Genomic DNA, 23,699 nt, shown 5'->3' on the forward strand with positions numbered 1-23,699 from the left:
AGTCAGCCACCCATAGCAGTAGACATGTGGTTAAAGGCAAGTAGAATACAGTATATCTAAAATGTGGCTTGGATGCTAACTATTTTGAATGGCACCAATGTTTCATCCAGAATGTTTTTCTGAATTTTCACTCAGGAAAAGAGCTTGTAATTGCACTGCGGCATCACCTGGTGTCAATATTGACCCTTGTACATAAAAATGCAGGTATAAATTTGGGGTTGGGTGCATAAACTTCTTTGCTACGAACTGCCATTGACTTGCCAAGTCAAGTGAACAATATTCTTAGGCTTTGTTTTAATATAGCTATCCTATTTTTTTATATTAGGTAGGTGCATACGACATTAAATTTGTGGATAAAAACTGTCCTTTGCACCATAGTTTCATTAGTAATGGACCCAGACAAGTCTATTGTTTCTTAAGTTTCCTGTGTATATGTGGCAGGGAATTTCTGACATTTCTGGTTATTAAATTAGTACTAAAATTGACTGTAGGATTTTCTTTGAAGGAAACTTGAAACAAAAGTTGGCTCTTAACTTTAATTATTAATACACTGTCCTGAAACAAATTTGGGGTAAGGTAAAGTCATGATAATAATGCAAGGTGAAATGAGGTAACCATTTGACCTGAATCACTCCCTAGCTTGGACCTTACATATACTGGAATGCTCCAACAAATGAATAGCCAACACTAAAGTAGACAATATCCAATTTTCATAATGTGAGACAAGTAATTCTTCCATAATTTGAAACTTTTTGTTGAATAGCTGTTTGAATAGTTGACAGTACATATTGGTAATGGTTGATACACACATTCTGTGCTCTGAATTGATTATATTCAACATTTGGCCAGGGAATCATCTGCTATGGTATAATTAGTCTTGTGTGAAACTATAAATGATCTTTTGACTAATGTACTTTTAATGAACCAAATCATGTTTTTAGGACACTTCCATTTTATATTTTTTCTGAGTTGAAAATGGAATATAGTTTTCAATAGTGTTCAATATTCTAGCTTGTTGACTCATCGGTTTTGTGAGTATGCTGCAAGATTCCTATCCTTTAAAATATAGAACTTAATTATGATAATGTTGTCTTAATTTATAATTATGCAAGGCAAATAAACAGAGAAATATATTTCAACTACCACTACTACTGAAAAAGGTAACTTTAAAACAAACAAGAACGAAATTATATAACTAATGTTAAATTTTGGTTTATAATTATGAGTGCTTTTCTCTGATTTAAATGGACATCTGAAATGAGATTGCAACAAAACTATGAGTGATGAAGTTTAGAAAGTTGGAAACCATAAGCCCATGTATTAAAACTTCCCGAAAGAATTCCTTTTGCAATGATTAATGATTATTGTTGAATCACCCCTGTAACATACATGCATTTATAATAATGTTCCCTACCTTAAATGTTTTTTTAATGTTTTTTAATGTCATGGTGTTTGTTTTTTGTAATAATATCACTATATATGTTTTTTATGTTATAGGTGTTTACTAATGTTGTAAAGCACTTAGAGCTTCTAAAGATTAGGCGCTATACAAAGTCCTCATTATTAATATTTATGCTGACAATACAAGATGGAAGGAGATGCACTGCATCATTTGACCTGCATCAGCATACTTAATATGCTTTGGGGAATGCGTGGATTCCAAGGAATATGGTTCCTACACAAATCTTACTTCTTTTATGATGACAAATTCTGATTTTACATGATTAAATTCTGTAATATTCACTACTAAAATGCCAGAAAATTGGATCTGTGCACAGGAAATAATATTAATGATCAACACAATAGGAAAGATATTCACATAATAAGCTTTATGTCAAGATGGCCTCCTCCTCATTTAGCCATCTGATTCAACTATTTTACCACAATTTCTGTTTATTTTCCTGATTCTTCTATGGTTTCTGACCATTTTCCATTACATTACATGACAAAAGTTATATCTAGGATTGTCTATGACCATGGGAACCCCTTAAAAATGTCTTATCAAAGTACAGTGTAGTAGTAGTTATGACGATGGGAACCCCTTAAAAATGTCTTATCAAAGTACAGTGTAGTAGTAGTTATGATCATGGGAACCCCTTAAAAATGTCTTATCAAAGTAGTGTAGTAGTAGTTATGATCATGGGAACCCATTAAAAATGTCTTATCAAAGTACAGTGTAGTAGTAGTTATGACGATGGGAACCCCTTAAAAATGTATTATCAAAGTACAGTGTAGTAGTAGTTATGATCATGGGAACCCCTTAAAAATGTCTTATCAAAGTACAGTGTAGTAGTAGTTATGATCATGGGAACCCCTTAAAAATGTCTTATCAAAGTACAGTGTAGTAGTAGTTATGATCATGGGAACCCCTTAAAAATGTCTTATCAAAGTACAGTGTAGTAGTAGTTATGATCATGGGAACCCCTTAAAAATGTCTTATCAAAGTACAGTGTAGTAGTAGTTATGATCATGGGAACCCCTTAAAAATGTCTTATCAAAGTACAGAGTAGTAGTAGTTATGATCATGGGAACCCCTTAAAAATGTCTTATCAAAGTATGAGTAGTAGTAGTTATGATCATGGGAATCCCTTAAAAATGTCTTATCAAAGTACAGTGTAGTAGTAGTTATGATCATGGGAACCCCTTAAAAATGTCTTATCAAAGTACAGAGTAGTAGTAGTTATGATCATGGGAACCCCTTAAAAATGTCTTATCAAAGTACAGTGTAGTAGTAGTTATGATCATGGGAACCCCTTAAAAATGTCTTATCAAAGTACAGTGTAGTAGTAGTTATGATCATGGGAACCCCTTAAAAATGTCTTATCAAAGTATGAGTAGTAGTAGTTATGATCATGGGAATCCCTTAAAAATGTCTTATCAAAGTACAGTGTAGTAGTAGTTATGACGATGGGAACCCCTTAAAAATGTCTTATCAAAGTAGTGTAGTAGTAGTTATGATCAAGGGAACCCCTTAAAAATGTCTTATCAAAGTACAGTGTAGTAGTAGTTATGACGATGGGAACCCCTTAAAAATGTCTTATCAAAGTACAGTGTAGTAGTAGTTATGATCATGGGAACCCCTTAAAAATGTCTTATCAAAGTACAGTGTAGTAGTAGTTATGACGATGGGAACCCCTTAAAAATGTATTATCAAAGTACAGTGTAGTAGTAGTTATGATCATGGGAACCCCTTAAAAATGTCTTATCAAAGTACAGTGTAGTAGTAGTTATGATCATGGGAACCCCTTAAAAATGTCTTATCAAAGTACAGTGTAGTAGTAGTTATGATCATGGGAACCCCTTAAAAATGTCTTATCAAAGTACAGTGTAGTAGTAGTTATGGTCATGGGAACCCCTTAAAAATGTCTTATCAAAGTACAGTGTAGTAGTAGTAGTAGTTATGATCATGGGAACCCCTTAAAAATGTCTTATCAAAGTACAGTGTAGTAGTAGTTATGACGATGGGAACCCCTTAAAAATGTCTTATCAAAGTAGTGTAGTAGTAGTTATGATCATGGGAACCCCTTAAAAATGTATTATCAAAGTACAGTGTAGTAGTAGTTATGATCATGGGCACCCCTTAAAAATGTCTTATCAAAGTACAGTGTAGTAGTAGTTATGATCATGGGAACCCCTTAAAAATGTCTTATCAAAGTAGTGTAGTAGTAGTTATGATCATGGGAACCCCTTAAAAATGTCTTATCAAAGTACAGTGTAGTAGTAGTTATGATCATGGGAACCCCTTAAAAATGTCTTATCAAAGTACAGTGTAGTAGTTGTTGTTGTTGTTGTTGTTGTTGTGGGGTTTAACGCCATTTTTCAGCACGATAGGCTATACATGGCGGCCAGTATTAATGGTGGAGGAAGAACCCGGAAAACCCCGGAAAGAACCACCGACCCACGAGACAGTGTAGTAGTAGTTATGATCATGGGAACCCCTTAAAAATGTCTTATCAAAGTACAGAGTAGTAGTAGTTATGATCATGGGAACCCCTTAAAAATGTCTTATCAAAGTACAGTGTAGTAGTAGTTATGATCATGGGAACCCCTTAAAAATGTCTTATCAAAGTACAGTGTAGTAGTAGTTATGATCATGGGAACCCCTTAAAAATATCTTATCAAAGTATGAGTAGTAGTAGTTATGATCATGGGAATCCCTTAAAAATGTCTTATCAAAGTACAGTGTAGTAGTAGTTATGACGATGGGAACCCCTTAAAAATGTCTTATCAAAGTAGTGTAGTAGTAGTTATGATCATGGGAACCCCTTAAAAATGTATTATCAAAGTACAGTGTAGTAGTAGTTATGATCATGGGAACCCCTTAAAAATGTCTTATCAAAGTACAGTGTAGTAGTAGTTATGACGATGGGAACCCCTTAAAAATGTCTTATCAAAGTACAGTGTAGTAGTAGTTATGATCATGGGAACCCCTTAAAAATGTCTTATCAAAGTACAGTGTAGTAGCAGTTATGACGATGGGAACCCCTTAAAAATGTATTATCAAAGTACAGTGTAGCAGTAGTTATGATCATGGGAACCCCTTAAAAATGTCTTATCAAAGTACAGTGTAGTAGTAGTTATGATCATGGGAACCCCTTAAAAATGTCTTATCAAAGTACAGAGTAGTAGTAGTTATGATCACAGGAACCCTTTAAAAATGTCTTATCAAAGTACAGTGTAGTAGTAGTTATGACGATGGGAACCCCTTAAAAATGTCTTATCAAAGTACAGTGTAGTAGTAGTTATGACGATGGGAACCCCTTAAAAATGTCTTATCAAAGTACAGTGTAGTAGCAGTTATGACGATGGGAACCCTTTAAAAATGTCTTATCAAAGTACAGTGTAGTAGTAGTTATGATCATGGGAACCCCTTAAAAATGTCTTATCAAAGTACAGTGTAGTAGTAGTTATGATCATGGGAACCCCTTAAAAATGTCTTATCAAAGTATGAGTAGTAGTAGTTATGATCATGGGAATCCCTTAAAAATGTCTTATCAAAGTACAGTGTAGTAGTAGTTATGACGATGGGAACCCCTTAAAAATGTCTTATCAAAGTAGTGTAGTAGTAGTTATGATCAAGGGAACCCCTTAAAAATGTCTTATCAAAGTACAGTGTAGTAGTAGTTATGACGATGGGAACCCCTTAAAAATGTCTTATCAAAGTACAGTGTAGTAGTAGTTATGATCATGGGAACCCATTAAAAATGTCTTATCAAAGTACAGTGTAGTAGTAGTTATGATCATGGGAACCCTTTAAAAATGTCTTATCAAAGTACAGTTTAGTAGTAGTTATGATCATGGGAACCCTTTAAAAATGTATTATCAAAGTACAGTGTAGTAGTAGTTATGACGATGGGAACCCCTTAAAAATGTCTTATCAAAGTACAGTGTAGTAGTAGTAGTAGTTATGATCATGGGAACCCCTTAAAAATGTCTTATCAAAGTACAGTGTAGTAGTAGTTATGACGATGGGAACCCCTTAAAAATGTCTTATCAAAGTAGTGTAGTAGTAGTTATGATCATGGGAACCCCTTAAAAATGTATTATCAAAGTACAGTGTAGTAGTAGTTATGATCATGGGAACCCCTTAAAAATGTATTATCAAAGTACAGTGTAGTAGTAGTTATGATCATGGGAACCCCTTAAAAATGTCTTATCAAAGTACAGTGTAGTAGTAGTTATGATCATGGGAACCCCTTAAAAATGTCTTATCAAAGTAGTGTAGTAGTAGTTATGATCATGGGAACCCCTTAAAAATGTCTTATCAAAGTACAGTGTAGTAGTAGTTATGATCATGGGAACCCCTTAAAAATGTCTTATCAAAGTACAGTGTAGTAGTAGTTATGATCATGGGAACCCCTTAAAAATGTCTTATCAAAGTACAGAGTAGTAGTAGTTATGATCATGGGAACCCCTTAAAAATGTCTTATCAAAGTACAGTGTAGTAGTAGTTATGATCATGGGAACCCCTTAAAAATGTCTTATCAAAGTACAGTGTAGTAGTAGTTATGATCATGGGAACCCCTTAAAAATGTCTTATCAAAGTATGAGTAGTAGTAGTTATGATCATGGGAATCCCTTAAAAATGTCTTATCAAAGTACAGTGTAGTAGTAGTTATGACGATGGGAACCCCTTAAAAATGTCTTATCAAAGTAGTGTAGTAGTAGTTATGATCAAGGGAACCCCTTAAAAATGTCTTATCAAAGTACAGTGTAGTAGTAGTTATGACGATGGGAACCCCTTAAAAATGTCTTATCAAAGTACAGTGTAGTAGTAGTTATGATCATGGGAACCCTTTAAAAATGTCTTATCAAAGTACAGTTTAGTAGTAGTTATGATCATGGGAACCCCTTAAAAATGTATTATCAAAGTACAGTGTAGTAGTAGTTATGACGATGGGAACCCCTTAAAAATGTCTTATCAAAGTACAGTGTAGTAGTAGTTATGGTCATGGGAACCCCTTAAAAATGTCTTATCAAAGTACAGTGTAGTAGTAGTTATGATCATGGGAACCCCTTAAAAATGTCTTATCAAAAGTACAGTGTAGTAGTAGTTATGACGATGGGAACCCCTTAAAAATGTCTTATCAAAGTAGTGTAGTAGTAGTTATGATCATGGGAACCCATTAAAAATGTATTATCAAAGTACAGTGTAGTAGTAGTTATGATCATGGGAACCCCTTAAAAATGTCTTATCAAAGTACAGTGTAGTAGTAGTTATGACGATGGGAACCCCTTAAAAATGTCTTATCAAAGTACAGTGTAGTAGTAGTTATGATCATGGGAACCCCTTAAAAATGTCTTATCAAAGTAGTGTAGTAGTAGTTATGATCATGGGAACCCCTTAAAAATGTCTTATCAAAGTACAGTGTAGTAGTAGTTATGACGATGGGAACCCCTTAAAAATGTATTATCAAAGTACAGTGTAGTAGTAGTTATGATCATGGGAACCCCTTAAAAATGTGTAGTAGTAGTTTGAAGCCATGGCTATTAAGAAAAGTTTCCTCTTACGCAGAGATCTCCATTTGTTGTTGTTATTATTATTTATTATCACCGAAAGGCTATTCAATATACTTCATTTAAATAGGATTCCTAGAACACTTTAACCAGCACCATTACTTCTTTTATTGTAGCTGATTTACCACTTGTACACTCCATCAAACTGCAGACAGTGATGAGAACTGTTGGCAGTACCAAATCAGGGTCTATGCTGTTGGCAGTACCAAATCAGGGTCTATGCTGTTGAAAAATGTTATTCCTTTTCTAACATCACATGCAGCATATTACTGACAATACCATGCTGATGGGAGATAAGTGCCTTTCCCAAAGGACACAAAGGTAGCCAAGCCTGGTCTGCCATGGACAGGTATCAACCCATGATTCCATTCAGTGACAGAAGATTTGCATGACTATTGTGGCTTACACATGAGCAATTACGTAGGGTAACAATCCATGTGTTCTCAAAAGGCTAATCTGTAAAAACCACACACACACACACGTAACAATTTTATTACCACTTAAACTGTAACTTTCAGATCAATATCAGAAATAAACATACTCTGTCCTCCACTATGAGATGTAATTACCCCCCTGCCCCCCGCATAAATGAGAAGAAAATGTTTCTTCTGGTAAAAGAATGCTTAATTTGGGCACAAATCACATTATTTTCTGTTAAACTGATTAGCATAAAAATGGGTCAAATTTTGTTGTTGCTAGGAGTTGTCTCTCCGTATGAGATACAAATTATACTATCAATAAAAGTTGTTACAAGTGCATGTGGTAATAACGCACAATTTTTATTTCCAAAAGGAATTCCACACAACATTAAGTCATACACATAGAGGATAATGAAGGTATTATTAGTTATTTACATAAATGAATCAGGTCAAGCAGAAATGAACTCAGTTTTGGACAATGTCAAGTCCAGCATACAATGTTACATTACAACAGCATTTAATGAAATAAAAAAAATTAACAAACAAACAATTAAATGAAATATACATAACAATATGTGTAGCAAGTCAGCACAATGCTGGCTACATAATGGAGATTAAAAGATAAGGTCTAAGAATGTAGAATGAGATCAATAATAAAGTTAATAACAAGAAGTCACAAACAACCATAAAATCTTACGTCTTAAAAAGAGGCATTCAGTTAGTTATTTCACAGAACATTTTCCTGTGTTTGTACCACAATGATTTTGACCCTGAAAATTTTATGTGAAAATATGCATTGTTCTTGCCATCCAAAATGGTTTAGTTCTTGCTAAAATATTGCATGCATTTATATAGCAATTCATGTATAATGTATAATTATGAAATCACATTTACATCTGATATCACATGTGCATGTATTAGTATATGAAATCATTTCTGATTTACTCCTTCTCATTTATAACACACTAAATTTGTTTTACCAATGTTTAAACAGCTATTTTGTTAGTGGTCTGCTCTTTTTCACTTCTTTCAGTTATACTAATTATTATCTCCAGCTTTAAAATTTGTCTCAATTTAGTTGGAGGTTCTTTCATTGTTATTAAAGTAATAGGTGTTAACATTATTACAGTCCGAGTTTCCTCTGATCCATGTCACATGACAATATGACCGCTGATGTCACTGACATGTAGGTTGTGAGAGTTGTATTGTTACATGACTAGGAACGAAACGATCAGATACAGGTCAAATTTCAGCAACAATGTACTTTCATCTCATTTGTCAGTGGATTAAAGACCTAATGAATGCTATGATCACAATTTCTGAGAAAATAAATCATATTCCTATCGATTTCATACATGTATATCTCGATGAAAGGTCATTCGTGTTTGCTGGGCCAGCTCTTAAGCTGCTACCCCATGCCAACACCAAATGATGTTGACGAATTCCAACTTTTTGAAAGTGAATGGACTGTGACCCTAGACCCCAACATAAATGTCCAAATATCAAAAATGGGGTGACAAGGGTCTAACGGACTAACTTTATTGGTGCTCAGCTGTAAAATGAACTGAAAGGACGGTTTTAACTCGGCTTTGGGAAAATATAAAAAATCTATACGTGTGCATTGCATATTTAACAAAGAAACAGTTATCTCATCCAGAAATAGACTCATTTACTCAGAGAAAAAGTCAACGGCTTATTTCTAAGAAGACACACAGGGAATAACTCTTTAAACAAAGTGTGTAACTTGGTCACACCAACTTGAATAGATGACGGCTTGGTAACTGGAATGTAACAACCACTGTAACATCAGGAAAACAAAAAACAAAAAAACATCACAAGCCTTTAACACTATCAATCCTGCAAACGATTCTCACTTGCTGGTTTAATAGACAAAGACCAAATTCACCCCCAGGCAGTAGTGATTAACTCTAAAGATAAACATTGTAAGTGACCACTGCCTTAATTTCAGCACTACAATCGCAATTTGTGACATGTACATTAGCCTGGTTTACGGACTGTACCATCTGTCACTAAGAGCGCAGGGGACAGTTTTTATCCACAAATTTAATATTGCATACCCCTGCTTAATATAAAAATTCATAAATAAAATACACGAGTGAGGTCAAAATGGTCCATAATTTTGGATAGGTATAATAAAGCCACACACAAGAATATCATTCACTTGATCTGACAAGTCAATGGAAATTCAAAGAATAAAAAGTTGATGCACCCTACCCCAAATTTATACATGCATTTTCATGTCCAAAGGTCATTTCTGAGAACAGGTGGTGCTCACTGTGCAAACACAAGCCCTTTCCCTGGGTGATAATTTTGAAAAACATTGTGTACTTAATAGCTTGATACAATTCCAAATAGTTGTCATCCAGGCAGTTTTTGAGATATCCTACTTGCCTTGAACCAATGTGTCTACTGATATAAGTGGCTAGCTCTGCTTCCTAGCCAACTATTGGCATTTCACTGGCCCTATACTGTGCAGTGACTACATGAGGTGTACATGCCTCACATCAATTCTAAGGACAACACAAGCCAGAAAGACCAGATTCAAAATATATCCATATCTTTAATTATTACACAATAATATCTCAAAAAGTCACACCATACACTTAAGTTAAGAAATTTGCCAGGGGCCAATAAGCGAAACTGTCCACTGCTACAAACCGGTAGAGTGTGTGTGTGTTCTTTTCATGCATGTTTTTGATCAGAACAATCCTTATTATTCAAGTGATTGTTGTTACAAATGATTACGTAAGTCATTGGCATCTGTCTCTGTTCTTGCGATACGGTCGTTCATAGAGCTGGATACTGAGTCCTACTTATAGCTATGATAAGGCTGGGTATCGGGCTACGTTTAGCAATATACAGGGTCCTACTTGCAGCTACAATAAGGCCTGGAATCAGGCTATGTGTAGCTGGATACTGGGTCCTACTTATAGCTATGATAAGGCCTGGAATCAGGCTATGTGTAGCTGGATACTGGGTCCTACATGTAGCTATGATAAGGCCTGGAATTAGGCTACATGTAGCTGGATACTGGGTCTTACATGTAGCTACGATAAGGCCTGGAATCAGGCTATGTGTAGCTGGATACTGGGTCCTACATGTAGCTATGATAAGGCCTGGAATTAGGCTACATGTAGCTGGATACTGGGTCTTACATGTAGCTACGATAAGGCCTGGAATCAGGCTATGTGTAGCTGGATACTGGGTCCTACATGTAGCTATGATAAGGCCTGGAATTAGGCTACATGTAGCTGGATACTGGATCTTACATGTAGCTACAATAAGGCCTGGAATCAGGCTATGTGTAGCTGGACACTGGGTCCTACTTGTAGCTATGATAAGGCCAGGAATCAGGCTATGTGTAGCTGGACACTGGGTCCTACTTGTAGCTATGATAAGGCCAGGAATCAGGCTATGTGTAGTTGGACACTGGGTCCTACATGTAGCTATGATAAGGCCAGGAATCAGGCTACAAGTATTCTACAGGTACTTTAGTCAGGTTTACAGTACAATATAAAACACTATAAGCATACCTACAAAATTTCTGATACCAGTCATTGGATTAAATAAATGTCAGTGGAGTTTATCCCTGCTTTCACCATGCAGTCATTCATAGTGTTGAAATGCATATTTTGCCAAGACATTGTGGTTGCTGGTCACATTCAGCAGGTGGTTGCTTAGAACAGAGCGTTTATATAATATAATTGATCTGTATATTATGATTGTGGTCAGAAAAGACAGTTGGTGTGTGTGATTTGGATTTTTATCATAGCTTTAACAATTTTCAGTCATACTGCTATGATGTCTGCAGTGTGGCACTTTTAGTGATGTCTAGCACTAGGGCATCATGCCATAGACATGTAGCATGACGTCCCACCCTGTCACATTATCCTGACACCAGGCCAACCAGTCCTAACACTAACCTCTTAATGCTGAGTGCAAAGCAAGGCAGCTGTCAGTACCATTTTTTAAATCTTTGGTATGACTCAGCTGGGGATTGAACCCACGACCTCCCGCATACGTGACACTAGGCCACTGGAGTGGTGAAATGACAGGTGGTCGCTCATAACAGTTTTTACTGTATATAGTCCACAATAAATTTAATATTTAAGTTCTTGTAGTTTAGAATCAACCATCTCTTTCAGAGACTTTAGTTCTGCTTCCTTTTCTTTGGCAGCTGTCCTCATTACATGACTTGGAAAGAAATGAAAGCTGTTGAGTTGTCTCTGCTTACTCTGCAAACTCATAAAATGAATTCACTATATTATCTCTTAACTCATCCATTACTACCTTTCTCTTCTTGTCAGCCGACTTTATTTTCTTCACATTTTTCCGTCATAGAAAAATACTTGATACTGATGTCTAGATGATTAGGCTGAGTTCAGCAGTTCCTTGCTAACTGACATTCTCAATATCCAGCAGATTTCAAAAAGTCTTTTATGACCATTCTGACTAGTGAGACATTGTCAACAGATATCTCTTTGTTGACAGAGAAACCTTTCAACAGCCCATATGACAGCAACAGGATTTGCTTTGTCACTTGCCACAGCTGATCAAACTCATTTGGCTATGTGGTCATATATAAGCATATCGAGATGAGACTCCTCTCCCACAAATTCTTTAAAACCAAGGCTCGTTTCTGTCACTTTAATAAAATCTGTGTACTGTCAAAGGATATCACCATATTGGTATAACTTAACATAGTGGGATTCTGTCAAAATCTGCAATGATCTTTGCATCTGCTACACACATTGGTCAGGTTGGCTCAAAATATGATTAGGTACAAGACATACCAAATTCCTGCGGAATCCATACCAAAACCTTTGATACAAATGCAGTAAGAAATTTCTTTGTATCTTTTTTTTTTACCGAAAAACAGTGTTTTTTCTGAGAGCTGCTTCTCTGCCATCAGCTCCTTCATCATTTTCTTCCAAAAACATGGCAAATTACAAAACCTGAAGGAAGGCAATTCTAAAACTAGCTGGTACTATCTGTTGTACTTATTTTAATATTTTCGAACTGAGAGAAGTACTAACATTTCGAGTCAAATATATTGAGGACTATGATATAGTGTGTCAAGGTTGATGGCTGGACTTGACCTGAATATATATGGTAGGTCAAAAGTGATGTCATATCAATGATGTCATACTGTAGTGATTATGTCATTTCCAGCTGTGCATCAAGTACCTTATATGGTAAATAAATCTGCCTCTTTTTATACTTGACTTTAAACGTAAAGTTCTTTGGGTAACTCGGGGTTACTGTTGACATTTCTGGCACAAGTTTCACTAACATTCTGAAGATTTCTCTTATAACTGAGATAATACAGTATCTTCAATTTGAGATACATCATAATCTTCAAACCGAGATATAACATTATCTTCATATTGAGATATAGCATTATCTTCATATTGAGATATAACATTATCTTCATATTGAGATATAGCATTATCTTCATATTGAGATATAGCATTATCTTCATATTGAGATATAGCATTATCTTCATATTGAGATATAGCATTATCTTCATATTGAGATATAGCATTATCTTCATATTGAGATATAGCATTATCTTCATATTGAGATATAGCATTATCTTCATATTGAGATATAGCATTATCATAATATGATACTTAAGAAAATATGAAGTTTTATTACATGCTGAGATCACACAAAGAATGCAAACTCATTTTTCATTTTTATATATTTACCACATGAAAACCATTTCTTTTTCTTTAAAAAAAAGAATTAAAGAACTTATCAAAATTGTGGAGATCCATAAAAATATCATCAGAAATAAAGAGAATTGGTTGTGAAGTCATCTGTGGTGAATCAATGACCTTTTGGGTTATAGGATTGATGATGATGATAATGATAAATAAAAAAAGACTCTCTGAAGAAAACTGCACATTTTATGTTTTAATCAGTAATGTTTGATGAATATTTTGTGGAGAAAAAAAATCCGTTACCAACCAAGGACAAAAAAAGTTATTAAAATATCAATTTGTGAAAGAAATTACTATATGCTTCATGAAAACCTATGTGTTATTCAGTTTGTTATCATTCTATATTCTATCACCAATTCAAAGCTATGAATATGTTAAAAATGAGCAAAACCATCTCCAAAATACTGGGGAAAAAAGCAGGTGAGATATCATTTGAGCAAACTTCGAACTGTAAACAAGCATGTGAAGAAAGGAAATATTGAAAATCTCTTACTATTATCTGGAGTTGGGTAGTAGTACTTGTATTTCTCATTGCCAGCTTCATTATAGAACTCATTCATTACATTACCAGATGGATCTGAAAGGAAAACAAACAAAATCTGCTGAAGAAACAAAATGGAAAGATGTAATTTGGAAGTTTTTTCTCTAGCTTGACACTATTTCTGCTCCATGCTAAAGGATTCATTTAGCACTCTACAATAAATTACATTTACATTTCTGCAAGAAAAGATTAGATAATAAAGTATGTTATAACTGAGATGGGAATCTTTAAACCCATTTCCCAAAAATTTAGAAAAATGCAAAACCAGTTTGTTTTTTTAAGTCTCAATTGTCCAATATTGATTCTAAATAAAAGGGCCCTTTTGTCTAATATTGATTCTAAATAAAAGGGCCCTTTTCTGGGAAATTTATTTGTATAAAGTATGTGTGTTTCATTTTTACTTTTTCAGTCACATCGTTACAATGTCTGCAGTGTGGCAGTTTATAGTGATGTCAAGCACAAAAGCATCATTCCACAGACACACAGCATGATGTCCCACCCAGTCACATTATACTGACATCAGGCCGACCAGTTCTAACACTAACCTCATAATGATGAGTGACTAGTGAGTGTTAGTACCATATTTATAAGTCTTTGGTATGACTCAGCCAGGGTTTGAACCTGCGACCTCCCACATTTGAGGTGGATGCTGTAACCACAAAGCCACTGGAGCAGTCTAGTTAATGTGTAGAAGTCTTTGGTATGACTTGTCGGGGTTTCAACCAACGACCTCCACATCTGAGGTGGACATTAACTGATAGGCCAACGGAGAGGTTTCGTATGTGTGTAGAATGTCGCAGACACATCAAAAAGATATGCCAGACATATAAAAAGAGGTCAAAGATGAAACTATTGAGAAATTCTAACCATTTGTTGATCTGAGAAGAAAAGTATTATTGACAGTACCCAAAATTTATGTTAATCTGCTATTCCAGGATCCGTAAATTTGCTGACAGATCACTAAAAGATATCCGTAGGATTAGTTAAAAAATTCCACCTATAGCTGTCAAAGTTCACAAGTGGCTATGTGTCAGATGTATCTAATAAAACAAAGGATGGGAAAAGAGCAGGAAAGAGTCTGAAATCATTGGAAAAATGAATACAATGGAATGGTTAAGTATGACAAAATATACGATTCTGCACTATTTGCACTGAACATGTAGACAAATACAAAAGTGCACCAATCAGTGAAATTTAGGCAGGGCCAGTAAAAATGTTACTATTGTCATGATGTGAAATATTTCTGAATTTCAAGTCCTGTCTTCATTTATCTTTTTATTCTTTTCATGGCATTTTACGTGGTGAAAACTATGAGGTGTGTTCTTTATTACCTAAAAAGAAAATCCTGGGAATATAAGCTCCATCTGGTGAATACTTCTCTCCTGCAGGTTCATCGTCATCCTAGAATGTTAGAAAAGAGAACACTGAGTCTATGCATGGCTGACCTGTATGCATCCATTATCACTGATTAATCACAAACAAAATGTCACAAACTTAAAATTATTTCAACAGTTGTTACAACAAAAGAATTGCAAATTGGATTGATTAAGTTCAACAACTTAAATGAATGAGGCAAAATCTGACTTATTTTATGACCCCTACACCTGTGACACGAATTTTTGCTTGATGCAATTATAGAGGCTTACAATTTTGTAATTACTAATGATTGTATACCTTTTATATTGAAATATAATTTTACAAATAAAGACAAAATACTTAATAAGGAACACTGAAAGCTTTCTAATTGAGTAAAATGTTTAACACAAGACCGAAGCATTTATTCAACCGCTTGATTTTCTGTCTGTAGCAATGGTAATTCAAAAGATGACAAATGCCATTTCTTGCTGTCACTGAAATACTTTGAGGATAATCCTACAAAGACACATACAGAGTTAGATAAATACTTTTAAAAGATCACTAATATATATTAAACACACTAACAGTATTTACCACTGAGCAACTTTAGATGATCAAATTGTTAGCTACGGCAAAAACTTTTCATTACATGTTCAAATTTTCAGACAATTTGGATGAGTACCATATATACACACTTATAAGTCAAGTCAAATTGCAAGCAACAAAGATTCTGATCTGCCACAGCATAATGTGCCTGCAGATTAGAGTCTATGTTTTGACCTGCTTAGACAATCCAGGGTATAACCTTCCTTCCTGATGCTAAGTACATAAAACCCACAACAAATCAGTGATAGCAGTGGTCAATGAGCCACTATAAGTTGCAACAAATCAGCGATATCAGTGGTCAATGAACCACTATAAGTTGCAACAAATCAGCGATATCAGTGGTCAGTGAGCCACTATAAGTTGCAATAAATCAGAGATAGCAGTGGTCAATAAGCCATTATAAGTTGAAATCTTTTGGTTGACAGATGAGCATAAGCTGTCAATTCATCATTTAGGTCAGAAGCATCCAACTTTTTTGGGCTGGTGGCCAAAACAGATAAAATGCTTAAGCCCGCAGACCACATGGGCAAGCACAGTTTAATAATTATATATGAAAATCCAACAAATTATTAAATGACACTAGCAACATACTTATTACATGCTGTAACAATATAGTTAAATAAGATAGTTACATTGTTGCAGAGACATAAAACATAATCAGGAAGCAATATGGATAACTGGAATTTTAACTGAAATACATACATCAAATGGACTGCATATATGTGAAAGACTTAAGCTGAATGTGGCCTGTAGGGTGGACATGTCTGATTTACGTCTTGGAGAATCTCCCTACCATATGACATCGTATATATCAAACTTGTATCAGCATCCATTGGATAGTACCACTCATTGTTCCACAAATGATGACTGACAAGAGAATGACTAATTTGACAAGAGAATGACTAATTTGCCACAATATTCTTTTATTAACACAAGACAGGTAAAAATGATGGCAAATTCTACTGGAATTTCATGAATACCTACCTGTACATTAACCATCAGGAAAGATGAACTAAGCTTTTTAATCTCCTCTGATTCAGCAAATTTGGGTTTCAGTGCTGAAAAACAAGGGACAAGATCAATTTCTTCTCTGCATTTTACCCCAATGAAGCACTGGTGTTGAGCTAAATCTGGGTCAAACTTGAGTACATTTGTTAAATTACCTAATTTTTAACAATATTTTGCTGCAAGTTATGGCAATTGTTGGTTATTTCAAGCCATTAAGTATTTAATCACATAACCTTTGGTCTGGTCATTTAAATGAAACCCCGATAGTCATTTTATTAATTAATTAAATTAAACAAATTCTAAGTAAAAACTCTTACTTTCATCTCACCCCACCCCCCTAGGTTCAGTAATGTAAATTAGGCTCAATATGTACTAGTAACTAACAGAATAAATTTCTTTGCACTGGAATATTCCTAAAATGCTTCTGGTGAGAAAGTCTTGGATTTTACAAAAGAGTGCAGCTTTAATTTTTAAAAAAAATACTCTGTAAAATGAATGATTTTGCCCTTTTATACCTTTGTATGCCTTTTTTCAAACACCTAACCTTACTGAGAACTAAATAGCCAGAATTGTGCTTATGTGCCATTAAACACTATGCATGCAACATACATACATACATACATACATACATACATACATACATACATACATACATACATACATACATACATACATACATACATACATACATACATACATACATACATACATACATACATACATACATACATACATACATACATACATACATACATACATACATACATACATACATACATACATACATACATACATACATACATACATACATACATACATACATACATACATACATACATACATACATACATACATACATACATACATACATACATACATACATACATACATACATACATACATACATACATACATACATACATACATACATACATACATACATACATACATACATACATACATACATACATACATACATACATACATACATACATACATACATACATACATACATACATACATACATACATACATACATACAGTACTCAAAGAAAACTTTTTTTTAGATACAGGCCCTGGCCTAGTGACTTAAAAAAACCCACAAGCCCTAACTGAAATTCCACAAGCCCTGACTCCAATTTCCACATGTGCAGAATTTCAACCTTCTTAATGTTGTCACACAATGTTGCAATAGTTACAATTCAAATATAAATTCAATAGGGATCAAGGGGATCTGATGGTAATGCAAGTGTCATTTGTGTTCATCGCTATGCTGGCATACTTCACAGAGTAAAACTGTCAACCAAGAGTTCTGAAAATTATTTTATTTGGGCTTTGCTGATAGCTAATTGCTTCCTATTTCGGCTTCAAAATGAATTACACCTGAACACCATTCGGACAACCGAAATGATGATGCTTTGCATTCTATATATGCAGTACAATCCGACTTCAAAGAAATGCTGCCACTGTTAACAAACTTGTCAAAAATATAACAGATATGGCTTAAAAAAATTTCATTCAAGGCAGTAATATATGAGAACTTTTGTTCTTGTACACTCATCTAGCATCTCTTTGAGTTACCTATAATGGGTTATTCCACTTCCTGATCCTACCTATGCAAATTAGCACAACGGGCTCACCCACTGCAGCCTTAAAATACATCTCACTAACTACTGTCAGCCAATTCAGTAATATGTGATATGGGGTGGTTTATACCTGACCTCATTGTCTTTAATTGCCGCTATTGAAACTGGCCATGGGATAGTTTGACGTCAGTTCCAATCATGACTGTTTACTGCTTTATACTTGCTACATGTAATGGTCATATACTGAAACTGGTGTTTTTATAGGTAATTTTTGTCGTTGTGAAGATTACTCGCATTTTTCTTTTCCTTGAAAAACAACTGTCAGGAGGTTTGGGAGTAAAAATTGTATTTTTAGCATGACATGCCATGATTTAATCTAATTAAAATCAGATCTCAATTTCATGTAGGGCAGTGGCGATCTGATTTTGATTCCACCGTGTTTTGACAGGTGTGTCATCATCTTGAAAATAAATTTACACATTTTATCAGTGTGATCAAAGTTTCCTCAGGCAAATTAATTGTTTTTTGACATTGGGCTATCAGATTTTTTGAACAAGGATACATACATACATACATACATAATTTTCTTTTAGTTTTGCAAATGAAAAGTATGTAAATTAGGATCCATGTACTTTCTCTTTTTGTTTCAGCAAAAAATGTGTTGAAACATAGTATGAATGACTAGCATTTTTTATGTTTCAAACTGAAACTGTGACAACTGTCCTAAATTCTGGACATGTCAGTGAACAAGATGATGGCATTTAGCATACTCCAAATGTAGAATGAATTTTGTATGTAAAATGTAAATGTCTGTAATTAAAATGAATTAAATAGTTTAATCATTATTTGGCAAATCCTAAAAACCCAAATTTAATACCTATAATAAAGTTGAAAACTTAGTTTTTTTATATTTTTAATTCAATAAGTAATTTACCTGAAATTGACAGAAATCATTAAAATTACTTAAAGTCCTTGATCATCAATTTGTTTATACATGGAAACCTGACTGACCTACTCTGTGTGGAATAATTACACTATGAAAGATTTCTCAAGCCATACAACCACAAATTCATAACCTTGAACATCACAGCAGTTGGCAGTGTAACCAGCTTGTGCATATGTATATGACATGAACTTAATGTTTATATTCTGCTGGAAATTTAAGATTTGGATATTTCATTGCCCATTTTTTGGCAATGCATATTCCTTATGCTTCTTAATAAGCAGTACCATTTTGATTAAAAAGTGCATTACAATTTTCAGCAGGCAATTCAATTTGCAAATCAAAAGCAAGTTTATGTACATTGGATGAAAATGACAAATGAATCTTAGCAACAAAATGAGATTGGTCAATCTGTCACTATGTTCAAGTGAAAAATCTGTCCCAAATGTCAACAACTGGTCTTTGTCCATAGACCAAAGCAATCTGAAAAACTGATAAGACTAACTCACCTTTGCAGGCTCCACACCAAGATTTGTGGATGATCAACATTAGTGGCTTATTCCTGAAAAGTTAAACTTTAAATGAATTCAAATCAAAGATAAGAATATCTGCATTTACTATATTTTTTCATTAATAAATCTAATTTAACAATACAAATTTAAATTAAGAACCTGATGAAAAGTATAAAGTCATAATTGTCTAAAAGTATAAAGTCACAACTGTCTAAAAGTATAAAGTCACAACTGTCTAAAAGTATAAAGTCACAACTGTCTAAAAGTATAAAATCACAATTGTCTAAAAGTATAAAGTCATAATTGTCTAAAAGTATAAAGTCATAATTGTCTAAAAGTATAAAGTCACAACTGTCTAAAAGTATAAAGTCACAATTGTCTAAAAGTATAAAGTCATAATTGTCTAAAGTCATAATTGTCTAAAAGTATAAAGTCATAATTGTCTAAAAGTATAAAGTCACAACTGTCTAAAAGTATAAAGTCACAACTGTCTAAAAGTATATAGTCATAATTGTCATTTAATTTTGTATATGCTGCATAAAACCTCCATTAATAATTGGTTGATAAAATGTATGTGGTTTTTCTACAGCATACAACCATGTAATGAAAATATCTTGTTTTTGCAAAAATAGTGAACATTTTACTCCTGTACAGTTTCAAATATACAATATTAAAATCACAAGAAATACACATGTAGTTGTGTCTTTCTCACTAAACTGTTCACTGGTCCTTCACCATAAAACACACTCAGTGATTGAGTGTTTTGATCCATCCTGTGGGGATGGAGCTGGGAGGAGGGAAAACTCTTGTCTCCAAATAATTTTATATAAAATGCTTAGCAGGAATGGAAAAATCTGCACAAGGCATGGTTGTCCACATAAAACCAGGCTACAAAAATCTGCACAAGGCATGGTTGTCCAAATAAAACCAGGCTATAAAAATCTGCACAAGGCATGGTTGTCCAAATAAAACCAGGCTACAAAAATCTGCACAAGGCATGGTTGTCCAAATAAAACCAGGCTACAAAAATCTGCACAAGGCATAGTTGTCCAAATAAAACCAGGCTACAAAAATCTGCACAAGGCATGGTTGTCCACATAAAACCAGGTTACAAAAATCTGCACAAAGCATGGTTGTCCACATAAAACCAAGCTACAAAAATTTGCACAAGGCATGGTTGTCCACATAAAACCAGGCTACAAAAATCTGCACAAGGCATGGTTGTCCAAATAAAACCAGGCTACAAAAATCTGCACAAGGCATGGTTGTCCACATAAAACCAGGCTACAAAAATCTGCACAAGGCATGGTTGTCTACATAAAACCAGGTTACAAAAATCTGCACAAGGCATGGTTGTTCACATATAACCAAGCTACAAAAATCTGCACAAGGCATGGTTGTCCACATAAAACCAGGCCACAAAAATCTGGCCACTCAGCAAATTCAACTTGTTATCCAATCAAAACTTTCTTCATGCCATTCCTGTTAAACATTAAATCACTTTTTTTCTAACAACAAATTATTAACTTGTCAGTGAATGATATCAAATTTTTATGATTTAATCAACAAGAGAATTTCAAAACAGAGGATTCATCAGTTTCCATATATGCTCATCTGGCACAAAGCAACTTCAACATCAACAGAGATTAACCAATTTCAAAGTTCTAAATCAATATCATTCAGGTTGTTGACTAATACTGATTTGCCCCATTTATGTAATAGTTCTCAAAGTTTTATATTCATATATTTCTCAGTACATTATAAAGATTTAATATTATTTATAAGAATTATTATTACAAATAGTAAATGTATTTAAGTTATTTTTCTGATATGAATACTGTAACAAGAAATTAAATTGCCAAAATTATTTTTGTGTGTGATTGATCTAAAAAAATATATTTAATAAAATTTTCATTTCATTTTGTTCTGCAGATCATATGAATTCATGTTATTACACAGAGTTTGCTTTCCATTTAAAATTTATCATGCAAATAACCAGGTTCAAATTACAGTAAGGCCTGCCCTGAAAGATGACATCTTAGCCAGGAAAAAGTGATGTAACTTAATTATACATGGTCACTCAAAGCAGGTTTTTCTGTATATGTATCTTCCATTACTGTACCTCTATCACTGTGCAAGAACAAAAAAAAAACAAAGGTAAGTCACAGCAAGCACACACTAGCTATTGGTCATTATAATTTGCTGATGAATTTGATTTATATGCCACTTCAAGCACTAGTTTGTAGGTGCTCTTCATGATGTGGAGGAATTCTGAAAACAACTGCAATCTGTGCATGCAATGGTTAGGAATGTAATTTATGAGAGTCTGCATATGTTCCTGGTGTTTTTTTCAATGGGTAATTATTACTTTAGAATACCCTGAACAGTGACAAAATGCAATCATGCTATTCACAACGAGAATGGTGCGGTCTTGTACATGTTAGGTGACATCAGGAGAAAGAGATTCTGCCAAGCATAAATGAAATCTTTTGTGAACATTTTCCATAAATAAGAGCTAACATATCGACAGACAGCTCATTTAACTGAGTCTATATCACAGTAATCAAACAGCCATCAAAATCTATTCTGACTAAAGGAATGTGATTTGGATATATGTATATAGTTGTCAAAGCTAAAATTTTGTTGCCCCATGCCATAGATTTATCTGCCTCTGTGTAGTTAGTTTATTTGCTACATAACAACACCATTCAAGAAAGAAATCTGAAATTCTGGAATATGACAGGGTTGTTTGTAGATATGTCCAATCTTTGAATTTTTATCCAAACTCCATGTGTGGGAGGTGGACTTAGGTCAAAACTTGTAAAACAATGAAATCCCCATCCAACAACTTTAAATAAACATAGGTATATAAATGGGCAAATATTACCATAATACCCACTTGACATTGGTACAACTTGAAAAACAATGAAATCCCCATCCTACAACTTTAAATAAACAGTGTATATAAATGGGCAAATATTACCGTAATACAGAAAAATCGGATGTATTGCCCCGCCTCCTCAGGATAACAGAGAAGCAAAGATAGACCTTGTACCAATGTCAAGTGGGTATTACGGTAATATTTGCCCATTTATATACACTGTTTATTTAAAGTTGTAGGATGGGGATTTAATTGTTTTACAAGTTGTACCAATGTCAAGTGGGTATTACGGTAATATTTGCCCAGTTATATACACTATGTTTATTTAAAGTTGTAGGATGGGGATTTCATTGTTTTACAAGTTGTACCAATGTAAAGTGGGTATTACAGTAATATTTGTCCATTTGCCACTTGACATTGGTACAACTTGCAAAACAATGAAATCCCCATCCTACAACTTTAAATAAACAGTGTATATAAATGGGCAAATATTACCGTAATACCCACTTGACTTTGGTACAAGGTCTATCTTTGCTTCTCTGTTATCCTGAGGAGGCGGGGTAATACATCCGATTTTTCTGTTCTACCAACAATCTTTAGTTTATTATAATCATATGGGAAAACAGTGTGTACCTTTCTAACATTCAAACAGAACACAACATTTTCAGAACTTTCAAATAAAAATAATGTGATTTGTGATTTGGATTTTGTGAACATAGCTTTATCAATTTTTCAGTCATTTCACTATGATATCTGCAGTGTGGCAGTTTATAGAGATGTCTAGCAATGAGTCATCATACCACAGACATGCAGCATGCTGAGTGCCAAGTGAGGCAGCTAATAGTACATTTTTTAAGTCTTTTGCAAGATTTGGCTGGGGTTCGAACCCATGACATCCAAGGTGGATGCTCTAACCACTTAGGCCACTGGAGTGGTCAACAAAAAAAACAATGAAAGAAATTATTCCTAAGACATACACATATTCTTAAACTGATGTTCATCCTTGTGGTTTTGAAAACCGCTTACCAGTCCCAGTATGATTCAGTCCATAAAGAGACCAAAAGATGTTATTAGCTAAATGAA

At 34.2% G+C, this 23,699-nt stretch overlaps 1 protein-coding gene across 1 annotated transcript in view; it reads right to left on the bottom strand.

Annotated features, from left to right (window-relative positions):
- The window catches only part of LOC149806339 (thioredoxin domain-containing protein 12-like), a 38,279-nt gene that overhangs the window by 10,079 nt on the left and 4,501 nt on the right, over nucleotides 1-23,699 (bottom strand). Inside the window, exons 3-6 of the mRNA XM_089951774.1 lie at nucleotides 19,733-19,785; nucleotides 16,671-16,744; nucleotides 15,056-15,125; nucleotides 13,677-13,760 (exon numbers count right to left, since the gene is read on the bottom strand). Coding sequence (XP_089807900.1) covers nucleotides 13,677-13,760; nucleotides 15,056-15,125; nucleotides 16,671-16,744; nucleotides 19,733-19,785 — 281 coding nt within the window. The remainder of the gene's footprint in view (nucleotides 1-13,676; nucleotides 13,761-15,055; nucleotides 15,126-16,670; nucleotides 16,745-19,732; nucleotides 19,786-23,699) is intronic.

The sequence above is a fragment of the Sinohyriopsis cumingii genome, chromosome 1 (genome assembly GCF_028554795.1).
Source record: "Sinohyriopsis cumingii isolate HCF-2022 chromosome 1, ASM2855479v2, whole genome shotgun sequence".
In the NCBI taxonomy this organism is placed as follows: domain Eukaryota; kingdom Metazoa; phylum Mollusca; class Bivalvia; order Unionida; family Unionidae; genus Sinohyriopsis; species Sinohyriopsis cumingii.